This window comes from Ceratina calcarata, unplaced genomic scaffold (assembly GCF_001652005.2).
Source record: "Ceratina calcarata isolate Rehan_Ccalc_2016 unplaced genomic scaffold, ASM165200v1 scaffold162.2, whole genome shotgun sequence".
NCBI lineage: Eukaryota > Metazoa > Arthropoda > Insecta > Hymenoptera > Apidae > Ceratina > Ceratina calcarata.
The window spans coordinates 911,427-931,542 of NW_017137499.1; the positions used below are offsets into that span (position 1 = coordinate 911,427).

Sequence of the window (20,116 nt, forward strand, 5' to 3'; positions counted from 1 at the left end):
CTTATTAAATATCGAAATTAGAAGAAGAATTCACTATTTTTAATTGTAGGAAATGCGTGCTTCTATGGTATATAAACTTTTGGGATTGATTGTATAGCCAATACATCTTTAATAAATGTTTCGAGATGTCTTTTGACAGTATTTCTGTACTTATTGCCACAGCGATCGCTGTTAGCTAAGGCGCGTTTCAGTAAATTCGTACGGGGAGCACAAACATAGGTAGGGTGTGTTTCGAAGCAAATTGCCCCTAATTCAGCAATAGCATAGCTTAACCACAAAGCTAGCTAATACAGCGATTAGACGCCGTGTACAAGCCAGCGACGTTTGCTCGGGGCGATGCTTCGACTCGTGTGAAATCGATGCACCTATTGCTTACAGTACCGAACACCATAGCTTCAAACGTCTCATTAATTCCTAAATCTACCATAAATCATAAAGATCTCGTATAAGAAAAATTATGAGCATCTGAATACAGCTAAATAAATGGAAATTTGAAATAGTAATAGGTAAATTGAACCAACAGATGTTCCAAGTGAATATTGCACCATGAACAACAATTGAACAGTCTCGGGAACTTGATAGTTAATGCTGCATGAATTGCATAGGAGATAAATACAGGACGAATGTATCCTTGGTCCAATTGCAAACTGCAGCAAGACGTATTTCAGATTTTGGAGCCATCTGGTATTTCGTAGAGAGCCGAAGAGAAGAAGAAGGAGGGCATACCATACCCTTAAGGGCCTGTCCACAGGGCAACGGTCAGTCGTTGCGGTCAACTACACAGCTTGTCTGACTCGCCTTCGTGCTTCGGGTCCTTTGGTGATTAACGAGAGGTCAAACCGACCGCCACCCGAAATACGAGCAAATACTCTCTCTCTCGTGAAATTGGGTTCCAAAGCGAGTCCTGATTGAGGTGTCTACCATTGCGGCCTCCGACTACTTCATCCTAGGACTGACTGGTTGGCCACTAGCGAACGAACGCGAGGAAACCCGGTCGTGCTGGTGCGTAATGTACATAGACGAAACTTGAACGTTCAATCATTAACTCCGATGATTGTATTTGACAAATATTGGCCAAACATCGAATCACTCTCACACGATTTTCAGCGATGTAGCAGCGAGTGACGTAGCTAAAAATATTCGGATAAATTGAATAGGACGCCCGTAGCATAATCCTTAATGTACCATATCCATCAGAGGACGGAACGAAGTGACCCCGGTGGAAGTGTGGATGAAAGTACGAATGGCTGGGTATCTAAGAAACGAATGTTCGTTAGCGGGGAACCCGGGTTTATTAGTCAATATAGAATGCTTAGCGTCATATCCTATCGAACGGAATGCCAGCAAGAAGAAAGAGGTTCGTGCGAGACTGCCACTTTATCGGATTAGTCAGTCACGGTAAAAGCGTCCCGGAAAAGACGTACCCTTCAATTCGTTAATTTCGTCTGGCTTCGGTCGTGTTTCTTTCGCGCTGATATTAATTGGGCCAGGCGTTCACGAGAGTCTCCTGAGCCCTGTGCATTATAGACCAAATACATACATGTACGTTCGTTTCGGTCGTTGGTGTGCAATAAACAGGAGACCACAAGAGGTAACATTTTTATGATGAAATTACGTAGACGCGCTTGTGACTCAGGTTGCAATTTCGTACGTCAGCTCCAGTATACTTTATTTATTTCACGAGAAGTACTAACGAGCTCGTCCGAGTAATCTTTGAATAACAATGCATTATCCTCTCTCCCTTCGCACCAGTTAATGCTCAGGCAACTGCGTACAAAAACGCTCTCGCTATCAATGAGACGAACCATGATCAACTCAGGCGAGTAGAAATGGTGGTCCATTGTCAGATGAAACGGATCGAACCGGGCGCGTCCCTGATTTGGCGACGCGATGATATTTTTTTTAAACACTGGCTCCGGCCGAACTTTTTTTCGGGAGAGTATTGTTTATTCAGGGACGTATCAGCGTTGCCGAACAGGAGGACGGCGGGCCACGACGGGAAGGCGGACGAAAGCGAGAGGGCCGCGTGAATGGCGCTTCCGGTGGGACGACGAGTCGAGGTCCGTAGGGCTTCGCAGACTCTCGCTTCCGGTCAGGCGTCCGCGTTCCTACCCCATCGAATACACACCCAGCCTCCGGATTTCCCTGTGCCTCGCCCGCCACCCTGTGTCCCTCCCTTCCCACCATCGTCGTCGTCATCGTCGTCGTCGTCGTCGTCACCCTCTCTTTCTCCAACGCTACCCTTTTCGCTCCGGTTCTCCACGGCCGCGGGAGAATTCGCTTATACATCGGACCCACCAGCGTTCGTTAATTAAGATATCGATTCTTATTGTCCGCCGGCTGCCGAGTCGAGCGGACGTCCTGGCCGGCGTCCGATTTCACGCCCACGGTGCGCGTTGTCGGTCATCCACGAGAACCAACCCCTATATTTCACTGGTCAGCGTCGCGTCTCCCATGCGACTCCACCCCAACCCAAATTTTCGTACGTCTTCGACCAAAACGCTTTCATCGGTTTCTTATAGTATAAAGAATCTCTTAATACTATTTTCTGCTAAATCCTACATACTCTTTAATTCAGTGAAAATAATTATGCTGTTTGACACAAAAATATCGGAATTACTAATTAGTTGCGTTCTCAGAAACAAAACTCAAAAGTTGGAATGGCTGATCAGAAGTAATGAAATAGAATTCAAACGAATAGCGAGATTCCCCGTTTGAGCGGATAATAAATCTCGGCGTAAGAGAAAAGCATTCGCGAGGGTCGTGTCATCGAAATACGTGGCACGCGACTGACCATAGGGTGAATCTGTGCTCGGAGACGTCCGTGGAAAACCTTAAGAAGGGAGGATCGTAAAGGATGACCAGGGTCGTCACCTGATAAATATCTTTATGACCAACGCCGTTCGGCTCCCTTCCGCGAAAAGTGCACCGCAGTCGTGGCTCGAGGTGCGAGCTACCGTATAAAAAGCGGATACAGGAGGGGCGCCCGCGGAGAAGAACGGAATCGGGTAATTATGAGGATTAATCTTAAGTCCCGTAAAGTCCACCACTTGTGGAATCTGTTCCCCTTTCGTTACACCGATTCGGCCCTTACCGAGCTTGTTGCGAGAACGATGAAAAATCTCTTCGGCTCGTTCTACCTTTTGTCTCGAGGATTACAACAAGTAAACAGTATTACATTTAATGAATAGATCTGTAGAGAATTCAATAGAATGCATAAATCTTACTCAATGAACCATTCGAATGTATTATAGTATCACAAGCAACACGTTAAAAGTATTTTGTGAAATACTAGAGATCTACGATACGGCATAGCAGATTTTTGTGTGTTAAAAGAATCACTCGCTAATGCTATTCAAACCACAACCTCGGTAAAATGCGGAAGGTCGTAACGAGATTGTCAGATTGGGATTCCGGCGCTCGTCTTATGGAAATTTTCTTGGGCGATAATTTTTTCCTGCCCCTCGTTTCCTCGATGGGCGCACGGTCGCACGGCGTACGTACGCACATATGTAGAACGTCGAAGCTACAGGTGTCAGCGAGAGCAGTATTTTTCAGCGAACGCTCTGGCCGAGGGTGTAGTAGGTGATAGAGGAAACGGGATAGGGCGAAAGAGACGAGCCCAGCTGACAGAGAGAGAGAGAGAGAGAGAGAGAGAGTGAGAGAGAGTATGGTAGCGCGGGATGAAAGAGCGAACCGGTGAACCGAGGAGAAAGACAGAAGAATGGAAAGAGAACAGAATATCGTTTCACCGAGTGCCGGCACGCACGTTGAATCTGCTAAACGTTCTTGCTCGTGCGTGAAATGCCTCGATATCACTGTTTTATTTCGGCTCGTTCGTTCCGCCGCTACTCTCTCGCTTTTGCAATCCTATCCTTTTTACCCTTCGCTCGGCGGTGGCCCGTTCGCGAGCCGGTCGCACGCTCGCACAACCCTTCCTCCCTTTCCTCGTTCTCGTTCTCGTGCTCGTTCGTGCGGATTTGATGACCCTTCCTGTTCGATTTCATGACCGTTTAATCGCTCACGATTAATTAAAACCCGGCGATCTCGCACGGCTCGTTGGTCCTCCCTGTATCGTACGTTCGTTCAGTTCATCGAAACAAACTGATGGACCAGATATCTCGAAAATGATTCGAGTACGATAAAACGAACGTCTTCTGCTCGAACGTCCATCTTCTACTATTCTTTCTCAAATTGCGTCGATACAATCGGAAGGAGGCCAGTCAATTCTTTAGCGTCTCGGCATCGCGACGGCTCAGTCCCTCGATAAATCGATAAATCGCGAAGTGGCCCGTTAGGCCAGTTTAATTAATAATTATCGGCTGGAAGAGGAGCACCTTGCACAATGGCGATACTTCCTTCTGGCGTAATCCTTGGAAGATTAACGAGCCTGTGCCAGGAGGTGCTTCTGCCTCTCTCTTTCTCCTCCCGATGGCACCTCGGCGATCTTTCTCGCTCCTCCGTCTCGTCCATTTTCTCCACCCGTTCTCCTCGGTCCGGGGGTCCCTGTCTCTCTTACAGCCGCAAGACGCCATAGCGCGCCTTGCGGTGGCTGCGGCAAGAACCCTCGCCGTACCCGCATTAACGCAATTATGAATTTGTCGCGTTGGGATCTGACAATACAAGATGTCGCTACCACTCCCCCGCCCCGCGCCACCCTTCTAGCCGCGTCCCCCAACACCGAACGCAACCGCCTGCCTCGCATTTATACTAAAACCAATCCTGGCTTCCACGGCCACGATAATTCTCTCCATGCTGTGACCAACAGTTTGTATGATTCGTTCAATAAAAAATACAAATATTAATAGTGTACGTGATGAATTCGTTAATTTATTTATTCTTTCATCTTGCGACAATCATATTTCGTACTCGTTGCAATTAATTACGCGACTCGCTGCAACACGTAAACTGAATGTTCATCTATAATTATAACAATAAATGAATTTATGAATAAATAATTTATTCCAGTTGATCATCTGTTTGTTTTAATAATTCACGAGCTCGAGCCAATGAAACGAGACTTACACAGCTGTCCAAAGTTCGCGACGTTGTTTCGCAACGAATTGATTATCGTCCATCAAGCGCGGCCCGGCGTCTCACGGTTAATTCGCGGCAACGACGGTGTACACGGAAGCCTTTCAGGGTTTTCACCTTCGAATCGATAACGGGTGCACATCGCGTGCTCGCTTGTTAACCGCGTTTCGCGGCGAGGAAAGTGGGCGCAGTTTCGAGCCGGGGCGAGTTAGTTTCGAAGGGACCCAACGATAACGGGCAGCAATGGTGCCTTACAATAGGTAGAACGACGTAGGATCGTTGCGGCGAGCCGCAGGCGACTACTGCCACCGGTTTCTCGCGACTTATTCCTCTTGAGCTACGAGAAACGTGTCCCTATCATGGAACTGAGAATTCAAAACACTTTTAATAATGTATGTACTTCTAGGAGAAGTGATACATACGTCAGTTATTATAAGTAAAGTCTGATCGAATAGTGAATAAACAATTAATTTGTATAAACTTCTTCCGAGGAAAAGGATGAAACTGAAAATGGAGTTAGGGCTTGCAGCAATCTCTGAACGAAACCAAGACATCAACGTCTACCAAATACATCCCTTACACAATAAGCTTCCCCCTTAAGATCCGAATTCGATCAATCCCATCAAACAAACCCCGTTATCACGGTTTGCTATCCTTCCGACGTCGTAACGCGAGAAAATCAATCGACCCAGCTAGAGGTCCAGCCAGAAGGTGCAAGGATCCCTTCTAGCTGTCCCTTCTAGCTCGGTCCGGTCAAGTCCAGCGGGCCGAGGAGAGCCTTAGGTCAGAGGGTGGCTCTAAATATCGAAACTGGCCGGGCCGGGCTCGACGTCGGTGCCGCACCGACGATGAATGCCTAGTCAGCCCTTAATATCGTAAGAGCTGGATCCACGCAAACAACCTAACGCAGCCAACGGTTAAGCACTGGAAAGCCCCGACGTTACCGTTCGACCGCCGCTGGCCCTATTATCGCTAACTAATAAGGGGCCTAATTGAAACGTCGGCCTTTTGTTTCCAATACTCGAGCGCTGCTCGATTTTCCGACCGCGCGTTGTACACGCCGCTGTGCCGTGCCGCTGTTTGACCAGCCGGGACGAAGCGAAACAGACGGGGTGGAGACTGCGAACGAGAGCTGGGGTTCAAGTACGGATTGAAATTAATTTTCGAACTCGAATCGCCCGAATGAATTTTCGTCGAGCGTCTCGAATCCGCGAGGAATCGATGGAAAACGTTACCCGTCGCGTTTTGTTCGTTCCATGTGCTTCAGTCTGTTTCAAAATGTCAGTATAATTATACCCGGCTGTACGTTATATCGTTCGCAATAAGAATTGCTCCAGGTATGATGGATTTTATTAATGATTCAAAGTTTGTACTCGTAAGAGACATTTCTTTCGTCGTAATCCACCAACATACTTTTAATTCCAGTCCTCTAACCAGCGAGACACTCGCGATAAATTTATAAGCAGCGCAAACAGTACGTGTAATCGTTTCAATACCACTTGTGGTCTTCGTCACGTTGTCTATAACTATTTTTCCAACGTAGAGCGAAGATGGGAATATGTTGGATTAAAGTAATCACTGTCATCAACAGGGATCGGTTCCACCCTCGCGGCGATCTACGGTTACGTGACGAGGATCGCGACGCGACGCGTTGTTCTTGTACGAACGCCGCGCTACGTACGTATTTCGTATTCTACGCATACAACCGCGATGCCCACTTCGAACAGGATATTATTCCTGCTGGATGCAATCATATTAGTTTCCGAAGTTATTAGAATATTTATGCGAGGCCGACGTGGGGTTATGCATGATGCTCGGCCTCCTACACGGTTTCCCGTACGCGTCCCCACGAGTCGTGTCCGTCTACGTCGATTTCGTCGTGGAAATCTTTGCCTTCGTGTTCGGTTGAAATCCAGAGTCTACTTTCCTCGAAACTTTTTCTTATATTACTACTACGAACTTTATGCCTGCATGTTTCATATCCATTTCTCTCGGTAAATATTTAAAACAAATAATCGTAAATTGCAACAGCGCGGTTTAACTGGCTTGAAAATGAATTCTCCTCGCATTTATAGTTGCTTACTTATTAAATAACTTATCGTCGAACGCGATTTCTAGGCGACTCGCACATATTGAACGTGGATGCTACACCGGCGTCCGTGGATCACATATTTATTCTAACCGAGTACACGTGAAATTGGGCAAAGTTTCTGAACGTCGCTTGTGTTTCAGCGCAGGACTTCGGCCGGAGTTTCGATATACGCACTCTACACGAGTATCTCGTCGTTAGGACGGTAAACGACACCGTTCCGCGTGTGTGTGGACGCAGACACGTGTGCGAGTGTCGAAAGTTCCGTGCGGATTCAAACGCGGTACAAGGAGATAAAGAAAATAAAGTCGAACGTTTCGATAACGCGTACAAAAATGTAGAGGCAGTCGAAAAAACTCGAAAAAGAACGGCGAGAATCAAAAACTCACCTTGTTGGCGTGCGGTTGGACTGACCGTTCGTGAGAGACCCTGATACAAACTGTCCGTGAGGCCGCTCTGCCGGGTTTTGCTCAGATACAACTGAAACAGAGAAGAATTTCGTGTTACATTGTTACATTGTTACATTAATTGTATACAAAAAAAGTGATAAAGTAACAAACTGAGGTTCCACGTAACATTAAACGCGAGAAGATTGCGATGCTGAAAGCTCCGAGCTTACCCTCCCGGAAGCCTGCCACTCGAGTTTGGTAACGTCCTCGAATAAGGAAGTCCCGAGCCGTCCGATCGGCGAATTTCGGTATCCCGATCACGCGCTAAGGGTGAGCCATCCCCTTTAATATTAGGACCGACTCGGACCGACTCGTCTTGGTATAAAATAAAGGGCTGACATGCGAGCACGGGGTAGAGAATCGAGCCGAGGGGGTGGAACGCGAACGGAAAGGGAGGTGCGAGCCCGAGGATGAACGGAGACAGAGCGAAGCGAAGGAAGGGTGGCTTCACCACCATCGTGAGGGATGACTGAGCGAGTCGGTTAAACGGGCGTCTTCTTTCATAAATTTCGAGGGGCCGCCGCCGGATAAAGGTTTAGAATAAATCGTTCGGCCTGTTATCCACTCCGACGTCGGCAGATAACGCCAGACGAGCTACCCTGGATGCCTCGACAGCTTCTCCTTACGCGTTGCTCATTGTGCTCGCGTCGAATGGTCGCCGAGGATCAACTAATTTCTGGATCGTTTTTCATCGAGAAAATTAAGATAACGATGGTGGACAATTATCTTCTTTCCGAACATAGTTCGTGTATATCGTGAGAGACGAAATATTATTCGATTCTTCAATATTCCCTGGTGCGCAACTTAGAAAACGATCAGAGTTCGGGCTAGGCGTCACGTTTCCATTTCGCACGCCATAACTTACGGCGGGCTGGGCGCGAAAAATGCACGGAGCAATATGAAAGTGGAAGAAGCGGGCCTGGAACGCTCATAAATACGTCTTCGAAGATCGCACAAATCGCTCGTTCGAGGCCAATCCCCTTCGACGTCCCGCGTAAGAGATACGAGGAGCCGGGAACCCTTCTCTCTCGCGGGTAGACACTCGCAGGATACGTTAAGTATATACGTTACATCGACGTGTATATACGTTCGGCGTGTACGCGTCGATATAACCGTCCAGGCATATAGACACTGTACGCGATATAGAAAAGGGAGGAAGCAGCGAAGAGGGCAGGGAGGCCAAACCAGCTAGAAAGCCAGTCCAATTTCTCAAACCTGTCCAATCCGTGTCGTATGCAAAATCAATCACGCCGCCAGCAGCCTCCGAGCTCGGCACCCATCGCCGTCGAGTCCCCACGATTTTCAAATCCAACCGAAGCCACGCGGTAATCCAACTCCTGGGGGCGAAACTTCTCACCCATCCGCGATCGCCAGCGTCTTCTTCCTCCGTTCCGCTGCTCCTCTTCCTTTTTTTTTCCTCGACCCCGGTCCTAGTGCCCCCGCGGCAATCTTACAGCGGCGTGACGTTCCATCTGGGTGCATTGTCGAACTTAGATTTGTGTCGAAGCCAGGGGCCGAATCGGTCGAATCGAATTGGAAGACGATATTTGGAGTCCGTTGGTATTTTACCTTGCTTCACAGCGTGCGTTTGATCGAAATAAAATTCGTGCGAATAAACAACGGAAACGAAGGAACAGTTTTTCCTGATGAGATATCGAACTGTTGAAAGCTTAAAGAATGTAAAGAATGGTTCGTGAATTTCCACTTGCCATTCTCTACGTTCCTCCTGGAAAATCGTCACGTCACGACTTCGCGCTTCTCCGTGCATGTAGTTTGGGAGGCAACAAAGCCCAATCCCGGCACGCATAAATAGGTAGGCGAGACAAAGCTCGCGCTGAACCTGATGCAAATTCGCGCTTACGCGCAGCGGCAGAAGGTGAGAAAAGTTCACGGCCGGGGAAGCCATTAGAAACTTCCTTCACACTCGCTCGTTTCAAGCCTACACGATTGATATTCATCACCTTCGATCATTAGGGGACCTCAGGCCGAGCCACTAAGGCCGGCCGTCGAAAAACGAAAAAAAAAATGTGTAATTTGTCCTTTGGGGGCTGCCGACTTCAAAGTGTTTCCACGGGAGCATTCGTCCCACGATCGACGACCGGGTCCGACGTTCTACTTGTGCAACCCCTTTCTACTTGACGATGCATCAGACTTGCTGATTTTTCCGGGACGAAACGTCGCGCCGCGCCGACATCGACACGGACGCGTGGCTGCTGTCCGGCGCTCGGCCGCGGCAACGTCAAGGGTGTGTGTTGGGAACTCGAAGACGAACGGAGGGACGCCGGCTACCGCCATGGGGTGCGAAAAGTTTAGCATACGCATTTTGTACATTGAAATCCCGACACGCTCGTCCAACTTTAAATTGAAACCCGGCTGCCGCCATCCCGGCACGCCACGGCGCCGTCGATAGCCCGTCGCCGTGGACGTCGTGATCGTACACGCGGTTCCCGATTGCGACGCTTAGAACGACGTGCAGAGGAAACGAGATTCCGAAATCGACTGAGATACGCTCTATTCTTATCGATTCTCTATCGTCAGGCATAGTCACATAAAAAAAGTTTTGTCACTCGATTATTCGTTTAATCGTAACGAGCGCGAATTATTTCGTGTGTATTTCATTTATCATATTTTGAAGACAGAAATTAGATAAAATATGAAGAGTAGAAAATATTGCATCCTCAATTTGTATAATTGTAATCGGCTGAATCCCGTTGCGAAATTTTTTGCCATAATGTTCACTACACAGAGGAACGATTAATCGTGACACTTTTTTCCAACAGCTCCACTCTCGCTTTCCGATAATCCAATTTATAAGCAGCTTCCTGCGCAGCTAAGCCCGGTCCTTATGAGAGGTGACCATAATGAGTCCGGGCATTTTTAATTATATAATACTAATCACGGCAACCCTCTTACGCAGGCAAATCTCATCTGGTCCCTTCCCCGTCCGCTGCCAGCCTATCGTTCCTCTTTCCCGACTCTTCCCTCTCTCTTTCTCGTCGGCCGCGAATCGTCTCTCTTTTAGACTTCGAATTGTAATTAACATTTGGTTCTCCCATTAGTGTAATTAAAGTGCCATTCCATAATCTAGGAGGCCGTGAGAGAGAAGAGGGGTACCTTATCTTTCAGACTTCAGCCTCGGCTGCGGGGGTCGTTTTAACCCCGCCGGCCGTCCCCAGCCCCTTTTCACAGGAGCACGCCAACGCCGATGCCTGTAGCTTCCTTCGGCGATAACTCCTTTCTGGAAGAGAACTCTCCCTCTCCATTCGAGGAAGGGCAGCGGGGGGGAATCGTGTAATCGGGGCCTGGCAGGAAAAGAAAAACGCCGATTAAAACGTTTGGAAACCCGATCCCAAAGGCGTTCTTCAGCTGCTGGGCTCATCTGGGAAAACAGAAACGCACAGGCATCGAATGCCTTCTATCGAATAGAAGATCAAGTAAAGCGAGCCAGTGAGAGGAGTGAAGTCGAGAACTAAGAGAGGGTGAAAACTTAATCTTCGTTCCCCACTACTTTATTGACAGTTAATCTTGTTTTAAAACAGGCCACGAATTTACATAATCGTTATTTTAAACAAATACAGCTGTCTGTATTGTATTATCAATGCATCTATTTTACAAAGAAATCTTTAAAAAAATGACAAGCAACATCCGCTGCAACGGCGTTCCGGACAGAATCAAAGCAGATAAAAGTCGCGTGCCGGAAGGGAGAAAGGCGGCGATGCCGGCGAGGGAGTCCCCGGTAAAATAAAGAAAAGCAGAGAGATAAGGAGCCCGGCCGCGTTGACATTTTCCGGTGGTTGAGTTAATAATGCGCGCGGTACACAGACCACCGAGTCAGGGGTGGCGGGATCCGCAAAGTGGTGCCATAAAGAGGCGCGGATGTGTTTATTCGGGAATTTGCCTTTTTTTTTCCTTCCTCTATCAAGCTAAACCGCGCCACCGCCACGAGATTTTATCTTATTTTCGGCGACGATCCCGAAGGATTTATGCCCTCTCGGTCGTGGCTCGAGGAAGGAAGACGCCGAGAGACAAGGAGAACGCGGAGTTGCCGCCAGTAACGAGAACGGGAAAGAAAGGGTGGCCAGCGAGGAGGAGGAAGAGTTGAAGGAAAAAGCGGAAGAATCACGATGCAATTATTTTCGTTCCAGCTCGTGAACGGATTTTAAGCTCGCCCGGCCCCGGAGCCAGTCGACCGAGGAGGAGGACCGGGGACCGCAGCGCAGGAAGGCTGAAGGCCAGAAAGAAGGATTAACCTCGTCAAGTGGGAGAGTCCGTGACAAAGACGTTAAAGTGGTCGGAGGGGATGGGAGATATATATCGGCCGAAATCTGTGGGGGGTGAACGTTCACATCGTTCGACCGTCCTGGGACGTCGAGACACTAATGGCATTTTTATTATTTCTCCACGGAGACCCTCGGCCCCGATAATGGGCCGACTGTATGGTCCATTGAACGCGTGACAGCCTTGACAGCTTCTCACCTTTTCTTCGTTTTGTGTACTCGGCGAGATCGATGCTCGAAGGGCGCATCGCGCGCGACGATACCCGGCATCGGGAAACAACGCGATTAAATTGGAATGAGCACTGGTTAGCTGAAGGTACTGAGAAATTTAAGACGTTCGGGAATTCGTTCGTCTATCGAAGCTAAAATATGCACGAAAGTTAGAGAAATGTCAGTGCTTAATAGAAGTAGACAAAATCGCCGTGAAGGGAGTCGAGGATTTTCGAAATATCTAACACGGCACGATCACAAATCATACATAGCTTGGCGCGGCGCAGGACCTATTGCTAAGCAACGTGTACCCAGCAGTTGGGATTTGATGAATGAGCCTCGTATAAAGCTAAAGTATGGTAAAAGCCGCTACGGCTACTACCGTAATATTCTACCCCGGGTGCTTTTGGAATCGCTAATGACTAATAGCACCGAAAGGAATCCCTTGCCGATGGATGATGCGTTCACGCATCGACGATTTACGAGCTTCAAGCCGTTTCTAAACTTTTAACATTCAATCAAATAGTGTTTAAATCCCTCTTGTTACTATAAAAATTAAATCTAATGCGTGTGTAAAAATTTTCGTCGTTTTCTTAATAGATTTGTCGCAATAAATTCGAAATAAAGAAAATTGCTCGAAAATGAATTCCAGTAGAGATATTCAGCATTAGTGGAAAGGATCGAAGGAGAAGTACACAATTTATTATCTTCGAAAAAGAAGAAAACTGTGATTAAGCTGAGCATCGTTATTTCTTGGCGTGGCTTATCGGGAAAATTACAAGGCGAGCTGCTTCGCGTCACGTGCAAAATACGCAAGAGGCTTAACCGAGGCTTACGATTACTCGCGATTCGAATGGCAACGAGAGACTGACGAGTGAGGAAGACCATCGAGAAAAGAGAAGTCGAAGCGCGTTTTGGGGTGGTCCACAGCTACGGATTGGCGTAGAAAGGAGAAAGGGGGAGTCGAAAAGTACTTTAATATACGGCAATCCCCTTGGTTTGGAACTCGCAAACTCTCGGACCGACTAGCTCTCATTGCTGCCTTTGCTCTCTGTCTCCCTCCTCCCCCCTCTCCGTCTCTATTCCCTCCTTCCATCGCGTGTATTTCTCTCGTAGCCGTGGCATGGCTTCCGATGAAATTTCACGTCTTCCACGCGGGTCGCCTTTGATGCTTACTGCCGTTCTAATTGCAGGAACGCGCAGAAATCGGCTTCCGGAAAAACTATCTCTGCAGCTCGTTTCGCTGGCACGAGCCGAAAGAGATCCCGATCCTACTTTCTCCAACGTGATCTCCGATGCGATTTTGAGAAATCGCAAAATACGCATTGGCTCGTCGCTTTGTCAAACTTTTGCTTTGCTCGTTTTCGTAAAATCTCAAAGTACTGTATGATTGCATTCTTCTTCTATTTGAAAAAATACCATAGATAGTAAAGAAACGCGGAGATACTCTGTATCATAACATAGTTATTTATTAAAGTGTATTGAAAGCTTGCCGAAGAATATACGTAATTACTATCTGAAGTAAAGGTAAATACAAGATGGATAGGTTTATTACGAATAATAGAAGTAAATGAACATTCTCGCGCTGAATGAAGCGACCCAATAATGATAGAACGTCGTGGACAGAGGAAAGAGATTGGTCCCTCTTTCTTACATAGTGGCTGATTTGGCTCTCCAGTCCCACGAGGACGTAACGCCGATAGAACCAATCATTTATCCTTTTATCGAGTTCCCCATGGATCAAATAGCGAAAACTCACAATTTTATGTCTCGTTCTACGTTAAGATCTTTCTTGTAAAATAATATAAAAAATTTTACGATTAATACAATTCGTCTCATACTTCAGTGTACATTTCATATCCAATATAAATTCTACAAGTCAAATTCTAAAAGTGATACTGCTAAAGCTTGTAGGATTGATCTATAACTTTTAAACGTTACATTTGCTGATCAAATATGATAAGGAAATGCAGAAGGTAGCAATTTTCCGCGTTACTCTCGGTTGCAGTCGTTTCAAGGCGGAACTCAGACAGAAACTTCCTTAACAAGATTTACCCCTAATCACCAGCGAGAAACCGTTCGCGTGTAATTTGTTTATCCTGGTCATGCTCCTTGTTCATAATTGCTTGTTCTTGTTTGGCCGTTCATTTCGGTGGCGTTCACGTGCGGCGCCAGAACCGCGTCGATTATCGCGTCTGACCCGAGATTTCCTTCAAGAAAATCGACCATGTTATGCAAGTTTCCCTAGCTCGATAGCAAATGCAGACAACGACAAACCAATCCGTTGTGTAATAAAATTGAATCTCAGAATACTAACCATTAGAAAAATTAACAAAAGCTTCTATTAAAATATTCTTTTCAGTCATAGAATTAGTTCTAATTCCAAGATGTCAGGACAAAGGAAGAAATTTTCCAAGACATTAGGAATTTCGACGAAATTCGAAGTTGAGGAACAGCGGCGGAAAATGTCGCCTATCGCGGGACAACGCGTCGCCCCGGTCCCTTCGGCGGGGGGCGTAAACGGCGTAAAAGCGGCACCACCCCTTATCTACATATCAAAAAGGCAATCCGGAGAACTCGCTTATGTAAACGGCGTGGGTGGCTTCGTGTCCCGGTGCCGGGCCATGAAAAGAATTCCGAAATCCGTGCTCTAATAAACCTGCTCTCTGGCAGCGCGGACCGACGCGACGTCGTCGTCGTCGTCGTCGTCGTCGTCGTCACCGCCTAGTCGGCCCGGGGGGAACCTCTGACGAGATATTCGTGGGGTTAAGCTATTTAAGCCGCGGATTAAGCGAGCAGGCACGAGAATTTAAAGTTCCCCGCCGGAGCTAACGGGCGTTGTGAGCGCGCGCGCGCGCCCGCTCGACCACAACGATGCTACGCGCTAGAATAAAAATTAAAAGTGTGTTAACTTTTCTCCGGCGGAAAGTCTTCACGTACACGCGCACATAGCACGGAATATTAACTTTCGCAGATAATAACGAAATACCATCCGACAGGCTGAAATTCCGTATTCAACGAAGTTGGATACGCGCGCGTGTTAATTTACCACGGGAAATTCTCTTTTTTTCACTGCGTGTTACGTGCACTTTTATATTGCGTTCCCGCGACGGAACACGGCACCCGTTAGTACGGACTGCATTTCTGCGGATGAAGCTTATTTTTAAATGGGAAAACACGAGCCTGTATCCCACGCAGTTTGCCCGAAGTACGTATCGAATAAAAATACATCATAATTTAAGAATGCGATCTCTAGTAACGTCTCGTTTCCTTCCATATTTAACACCAACTAAGCCGTATTTGATTTCATATCATGATAATACGGAATGATTTTTATCGTGGCGAGGAAAATACATACGGGAAGCATCGAACAGCGCGCGGACCGATTTAATAAGTTCACAAAGCAATTCACGCGCCCGTAAAGCGGGGATTCGGTAATCACGGTCGGAAGAATTTAATCAGCTTGAGGGTCCGCAGAGTATTTTCAAACAGGAACACGTCGTACGGCCTCGGTCTCTTTGGGTTCACCTCCGATCTGGCTCCTCGAAAAGCCCGCTCTTACCGCCAACTCTTGGCAGCACCCTTCTCCCTCCCACTCTCGATCTCTCTTCCTCTCTTGCCTCTAATTCGAGCATTCGTCAGGAGCCCGCACACACGAGCCATTATAACCGAAAGTTTAGCTGGCATTAAATGCTAATGAGAGCGGCTGGATTTTCCAGCGGTCAGAGGTTACCGCCACTCGGACCGATTACGATTTTCAACAGATTCGACCGCCGCTAAAGCTCTTTCTTCCTCCCTCTGTACCCGTTTCTGCACCGTTCGTTCACAAGTCAAGATCCGATCTCTCTAACTATTATTTCGTTTCGAAAGCTCTCGATTCGGAAAGGTTCGATGTGCACAGGACCGCGCAACGGACTTTTAATTGATTGTTGGCTGAACCTTGCCACGGTGCCTGCCACGGTTAAGTAAATTTCCGCGAGGAGAGCTTCCGATTAGTCCGTCGAAATGGAGACGTGGGATGCCCGGATTATTCATTGATTAATCATGGAATAAGTGTACATTTTAAATTCAGCCTATTCACTCTTTCAAACGTTATTATACTTAGATACTTTAAATTAAAATTCAAACACGATGTAAAGATGTAAAATATAATTCAAACAGAAATTTCTCAAACTGTCACGTTGCTTCAGCCATTAACTTTCGTACGCGTCAACTGATTTTAATCAGGAGCTGGGAAGTTAGCAATTTAAAGGAAAGAACTCGCTTCGCGGACGTACATAATTTAATTAGTCCTTGCCCTTCGATTAAACCGATGCCCGTACGTGACCCTCCAGCCTGATACACGATTAATTCTAGGTGTTCCCGATAAGACGATGCGACGAAACGAGCAGACAAAAGGGCGTGCAGCGCAGGATAGAAACCGGCCAATTAAGTAGACCCTACGAAATTGGTTTTTAATTGAACGACAGGAGCCGATGACATTAATTACCAGCCGCTCCGGCTACTCGGCCTGATTAATGTCATATTTTACCCGTGGACGAGCGCTCTGCTCGAAACAATGTAACGCTTGATTCAATAACGAGGATTTATTGTTAGATGAGAACTTTATTATCTAGCAGTTATATGCTGCCTCATTCCCAGTCTCAAAAGGACAAATGGTCGAAGATATTAAAATAAGAAATATGTTAATAAATCTACAACTGCTCAGAGGTTCGCACTCAACTTTTATAAATCACATTTATCATAAAAATTGAGAATTCTTAAAATTAGAATCATATAAAAGACCGTAGAATGATTACGAAATGAATAACATGGGCGACGGACGACGACTCTGGCGAAGTTGCGATGCACGTTATCCGCATAGCTGAACGTCAAGAAGAGTACGGCTCGCGAAATAGGATAATGCTTGGCCAGGGCCTTAGTAGCGCAGGTTGTCGAGGGACGACGACGACTAGCGCAACACAGAAAAGACATTAGCCAGCGTCGTGAAAGGCAGTCGTGAGGGGATGATGGGATGATGGCAGAACAACGTTGAAACCGGGTTCAACTGAGCAAAATTACGACTGTACTCGAATATACGTATCACGTCCTCGCGTTTATGATTTCGTCCAGTAATCTCACCCTCACGAGTAGTTTAAAATGCGTGGCGCGTGTGAGGATTGACTTCATGCAAATATGGAATACATTCTTGATGACAATATGTCAGTTCCAATAATACTTTGTAATTTTCAGTGAATAATTAAAAACAAAATCTTGTTTATCACCGTTCGTTAACAAAGTTCACTCTCAGGGATTGAAGATGCGTGTTACGCGAGGGAAGACCGTGCCACACCGCGTTGGATCAGGCTGTAACGTAAGAACCAAGCAATTTGTTGGTATCAGGTGCATGGGGTATCTCAAGTTGTAAGCCCCCGGTTTCGCCCGCTGCCGACAATTAACTCCATTACCACCCTGTAACGTCGGAAGCTGACTTGGCTTCCGCAAAGTGCGCGCAACTCGTTAAGCCTCTGGGTTTTGGACTAGGGCCCTTCGCCGAGTCCGAAGGGACACTAGATAGGACCTAGGCTCTCCCTAAGACCGATCCAAACTGCATTGAACGCGGTTCCGCCCGTATAGGAAGTATCAAAGTCTCACGCCGCAATTAATGGCTGTTATGATAATGCCTGCATATAATCGTCTGTATTGTAAATATTTAAACAATGCTAAAACTTTTAATTTGGTTTTCGAAAATAGAACCAAACAACATGCTTATCATTTGGAAAAGAAGAAATAAAATAATTCATCCTGTTTCACAGTCTAGATTCTAAATTATTCCCAGCATCGCGAAAGAACAGCAAGCCAGGACTGTGATACATTCGCGGAGATATTAGCGCCAAGGGATGAGACCTCGCGACGCTAACGTATGACCGTGCGAGTACACCAACGCCCGATGCCATCAGTTTGCGTGCGACCAATATAACTCCGTGCGAGTTCGATTCATATATTCATGGGGAAACGGTGGCAAGGAGGTGGAAACCAGGCGGAGAGTCGGCTACTTGAGGGGCGCGTATACCGCGATTGCTACCGGTCGCGACCTCATGCATACATCACCGACGGAAAGTGATGGAGCGCACCCCAGACGGCCCGGGTCACCTACGCGGGCAAAACTGTCACACTGACTGATCGCCAACTCCCGCGACGTGCCACCGACGACGACTTCGCCCGGGAACCGCCTCGACTAGAGCTATCGCCGGTCATTCGCGCGTGTCTCATTTTCCCGGTCTCTGAGAGCACTCGAGAGAATCGCGGCAGCTGCGCTGGTATTTCTGGGATTAATAATGAGAAATTGGGTTTTGCAAAGCGGATGCTCGCTTTGACAATGTGGTATGCGACTACATAAATTGTTGCTCGCTGTGAGATGATTAGATCGCAAACTGGAGATCTTCGAGATTTGGCTTATCTAACTAGTATTACAGACATTGACATCTGTAAAAATTCGAACACAGAAAAACTTGTATCCCTCGATCTGTACATTTGAATATTGAAACTAAAGATTAAAAAAAATATATTATATAATTTTAATCGTAATTTTACACTAAAAACTCGTATGGAAATACACGTTGAACTCGTGACGCAAAGCAAGGGGAACCTCTACGATGATGAAAGCAGACAATAACTCTGCGCAGATTCAGAAACGCTGCTCAAGCTCATTTTAACCCTCTCATCTACGTGACGCCGGAACGCGGCACAATTTGTAAAACAATATATCGCGCCGCGGAGAGACATAACCCAGCGCGGCGAATATGATGCTCTTGCGTGCAAAGACGCGCGGAAGCCGTGGCGAAAGAGGAGAAGCAGGCAAGACGACCGGGAGCAACCGTTTACGAGCGAAGCACCATTAGACGGATGTTGTCAACGCGTAATTGCCAATGGTGCACTAACTCACTTCCTACGACTTCGCGGCTTTCAGGACTCTAACGATGCATCAACAACCGGCGCCAACAATAACTAATAAGACTGTGCGCGTAACGTTGTATCATGAATTAAAGATGATAATGATAACTCGATCTTTCATCAAACCATATTTGCTGTTGACAGATGTTCCCTTTCCAAATAACACTGCACACAGAACTAAGATCTTGATAAGAATTTTGTTCAAGAATCTCTCATCAAGATCTCAGACCTTCACTGGGCAAACCTGCTGGTTCCTCGAACTGGGCGAATGACCATCGCGGAAAGGGTGTTCGAGAGCACGCAATGAGAGGAGCGGAGGTCAGAGAACGAGATGCCGGCAAGAGCGGGAGATAGAAAAGCGAAGGTCGAAGAGACGGATCGAGGCCTAAGCACGTTCTCACCCTTGGCGCTGGTCGTGAGGACCCTCAGAGGGCCTAACGAGCGGCTTTGTCATTTCTGTGTCTTCCCATCCCGTTCCACGCGAGCGCGGCCTCTCTTAATGATGGTTCCCAACGCACGTAAATAGGTCCGAGCCCCTCGCGACACGGGCATGCAGGATGAGCATCGCCTGCCGCACCCGTCTTCCGCTGTTAGCCACTCAAGACTGCGTTTCCCATCCACGCATGTTGGTTTACCCATACCCGAGGGGAAGGGAGAGCTTTGAATGTGCGTTACTAGAAATTCTACATGGGGCCCGGGACACTTGTGTTATCATTAACGACGATTAAGGCGCGTGCCAGCCGAGGAGATTTCGATGGGAGCTGGCACGGCGCTCGACCGCACGCACAATTATGAATACATTAGCGGAAGGAAATCTGAGGATAACTGGTCGGGCGAGAGAATCTAAGAGCTGCTCTATTCGTCGGTTTCGCTGACGATGATGTAGCAAACTATTGAATCCTTTTAAAAATGCGATGAATAAACTAAACTTTTTAAAATCATCGCACCACCTCAAAAGTCAGAATTCAACGCTACAACTCCAAACGTATTTATTTTATTGTCCAGGAAATATTATCTTTCACAAACATCAGCGGACTATACACGCACGAGCCAAGATCTTTAGCTTTTTAAGAAGTCGTTTGGGGGTAGACAGCGCGCAGGAAACGCTGATTAGTATCCGGTAG

General features: G+C 47.1%; 1 protein-coding gene across 3 annotated transcripts in view; it reads right to left on the bottom strand.

Moving 5' to 3' along the window:
- LOC108632619 (mucin-5AC) overlaps window positions 1-20,116 on the bottom strand; it is a 262,219-nt gene that overhangs the window by 105,163 nt on the left and 136,940 nt on the right. For all 3 annotated transcript variants that reach the window (XM_026819804.1, XM_026819803.1, XM_026819802.1), the window contains exon 3: window positions 7,513-7,603. In XM_026819804.1, the coding sequence (XP_026675605.1) occupies window positions 7,513-7,603 (91 nt within the window). The remainder of the gene's footprint in view (window positions 1-7,512; window positions 7,604-20,116) is intronic.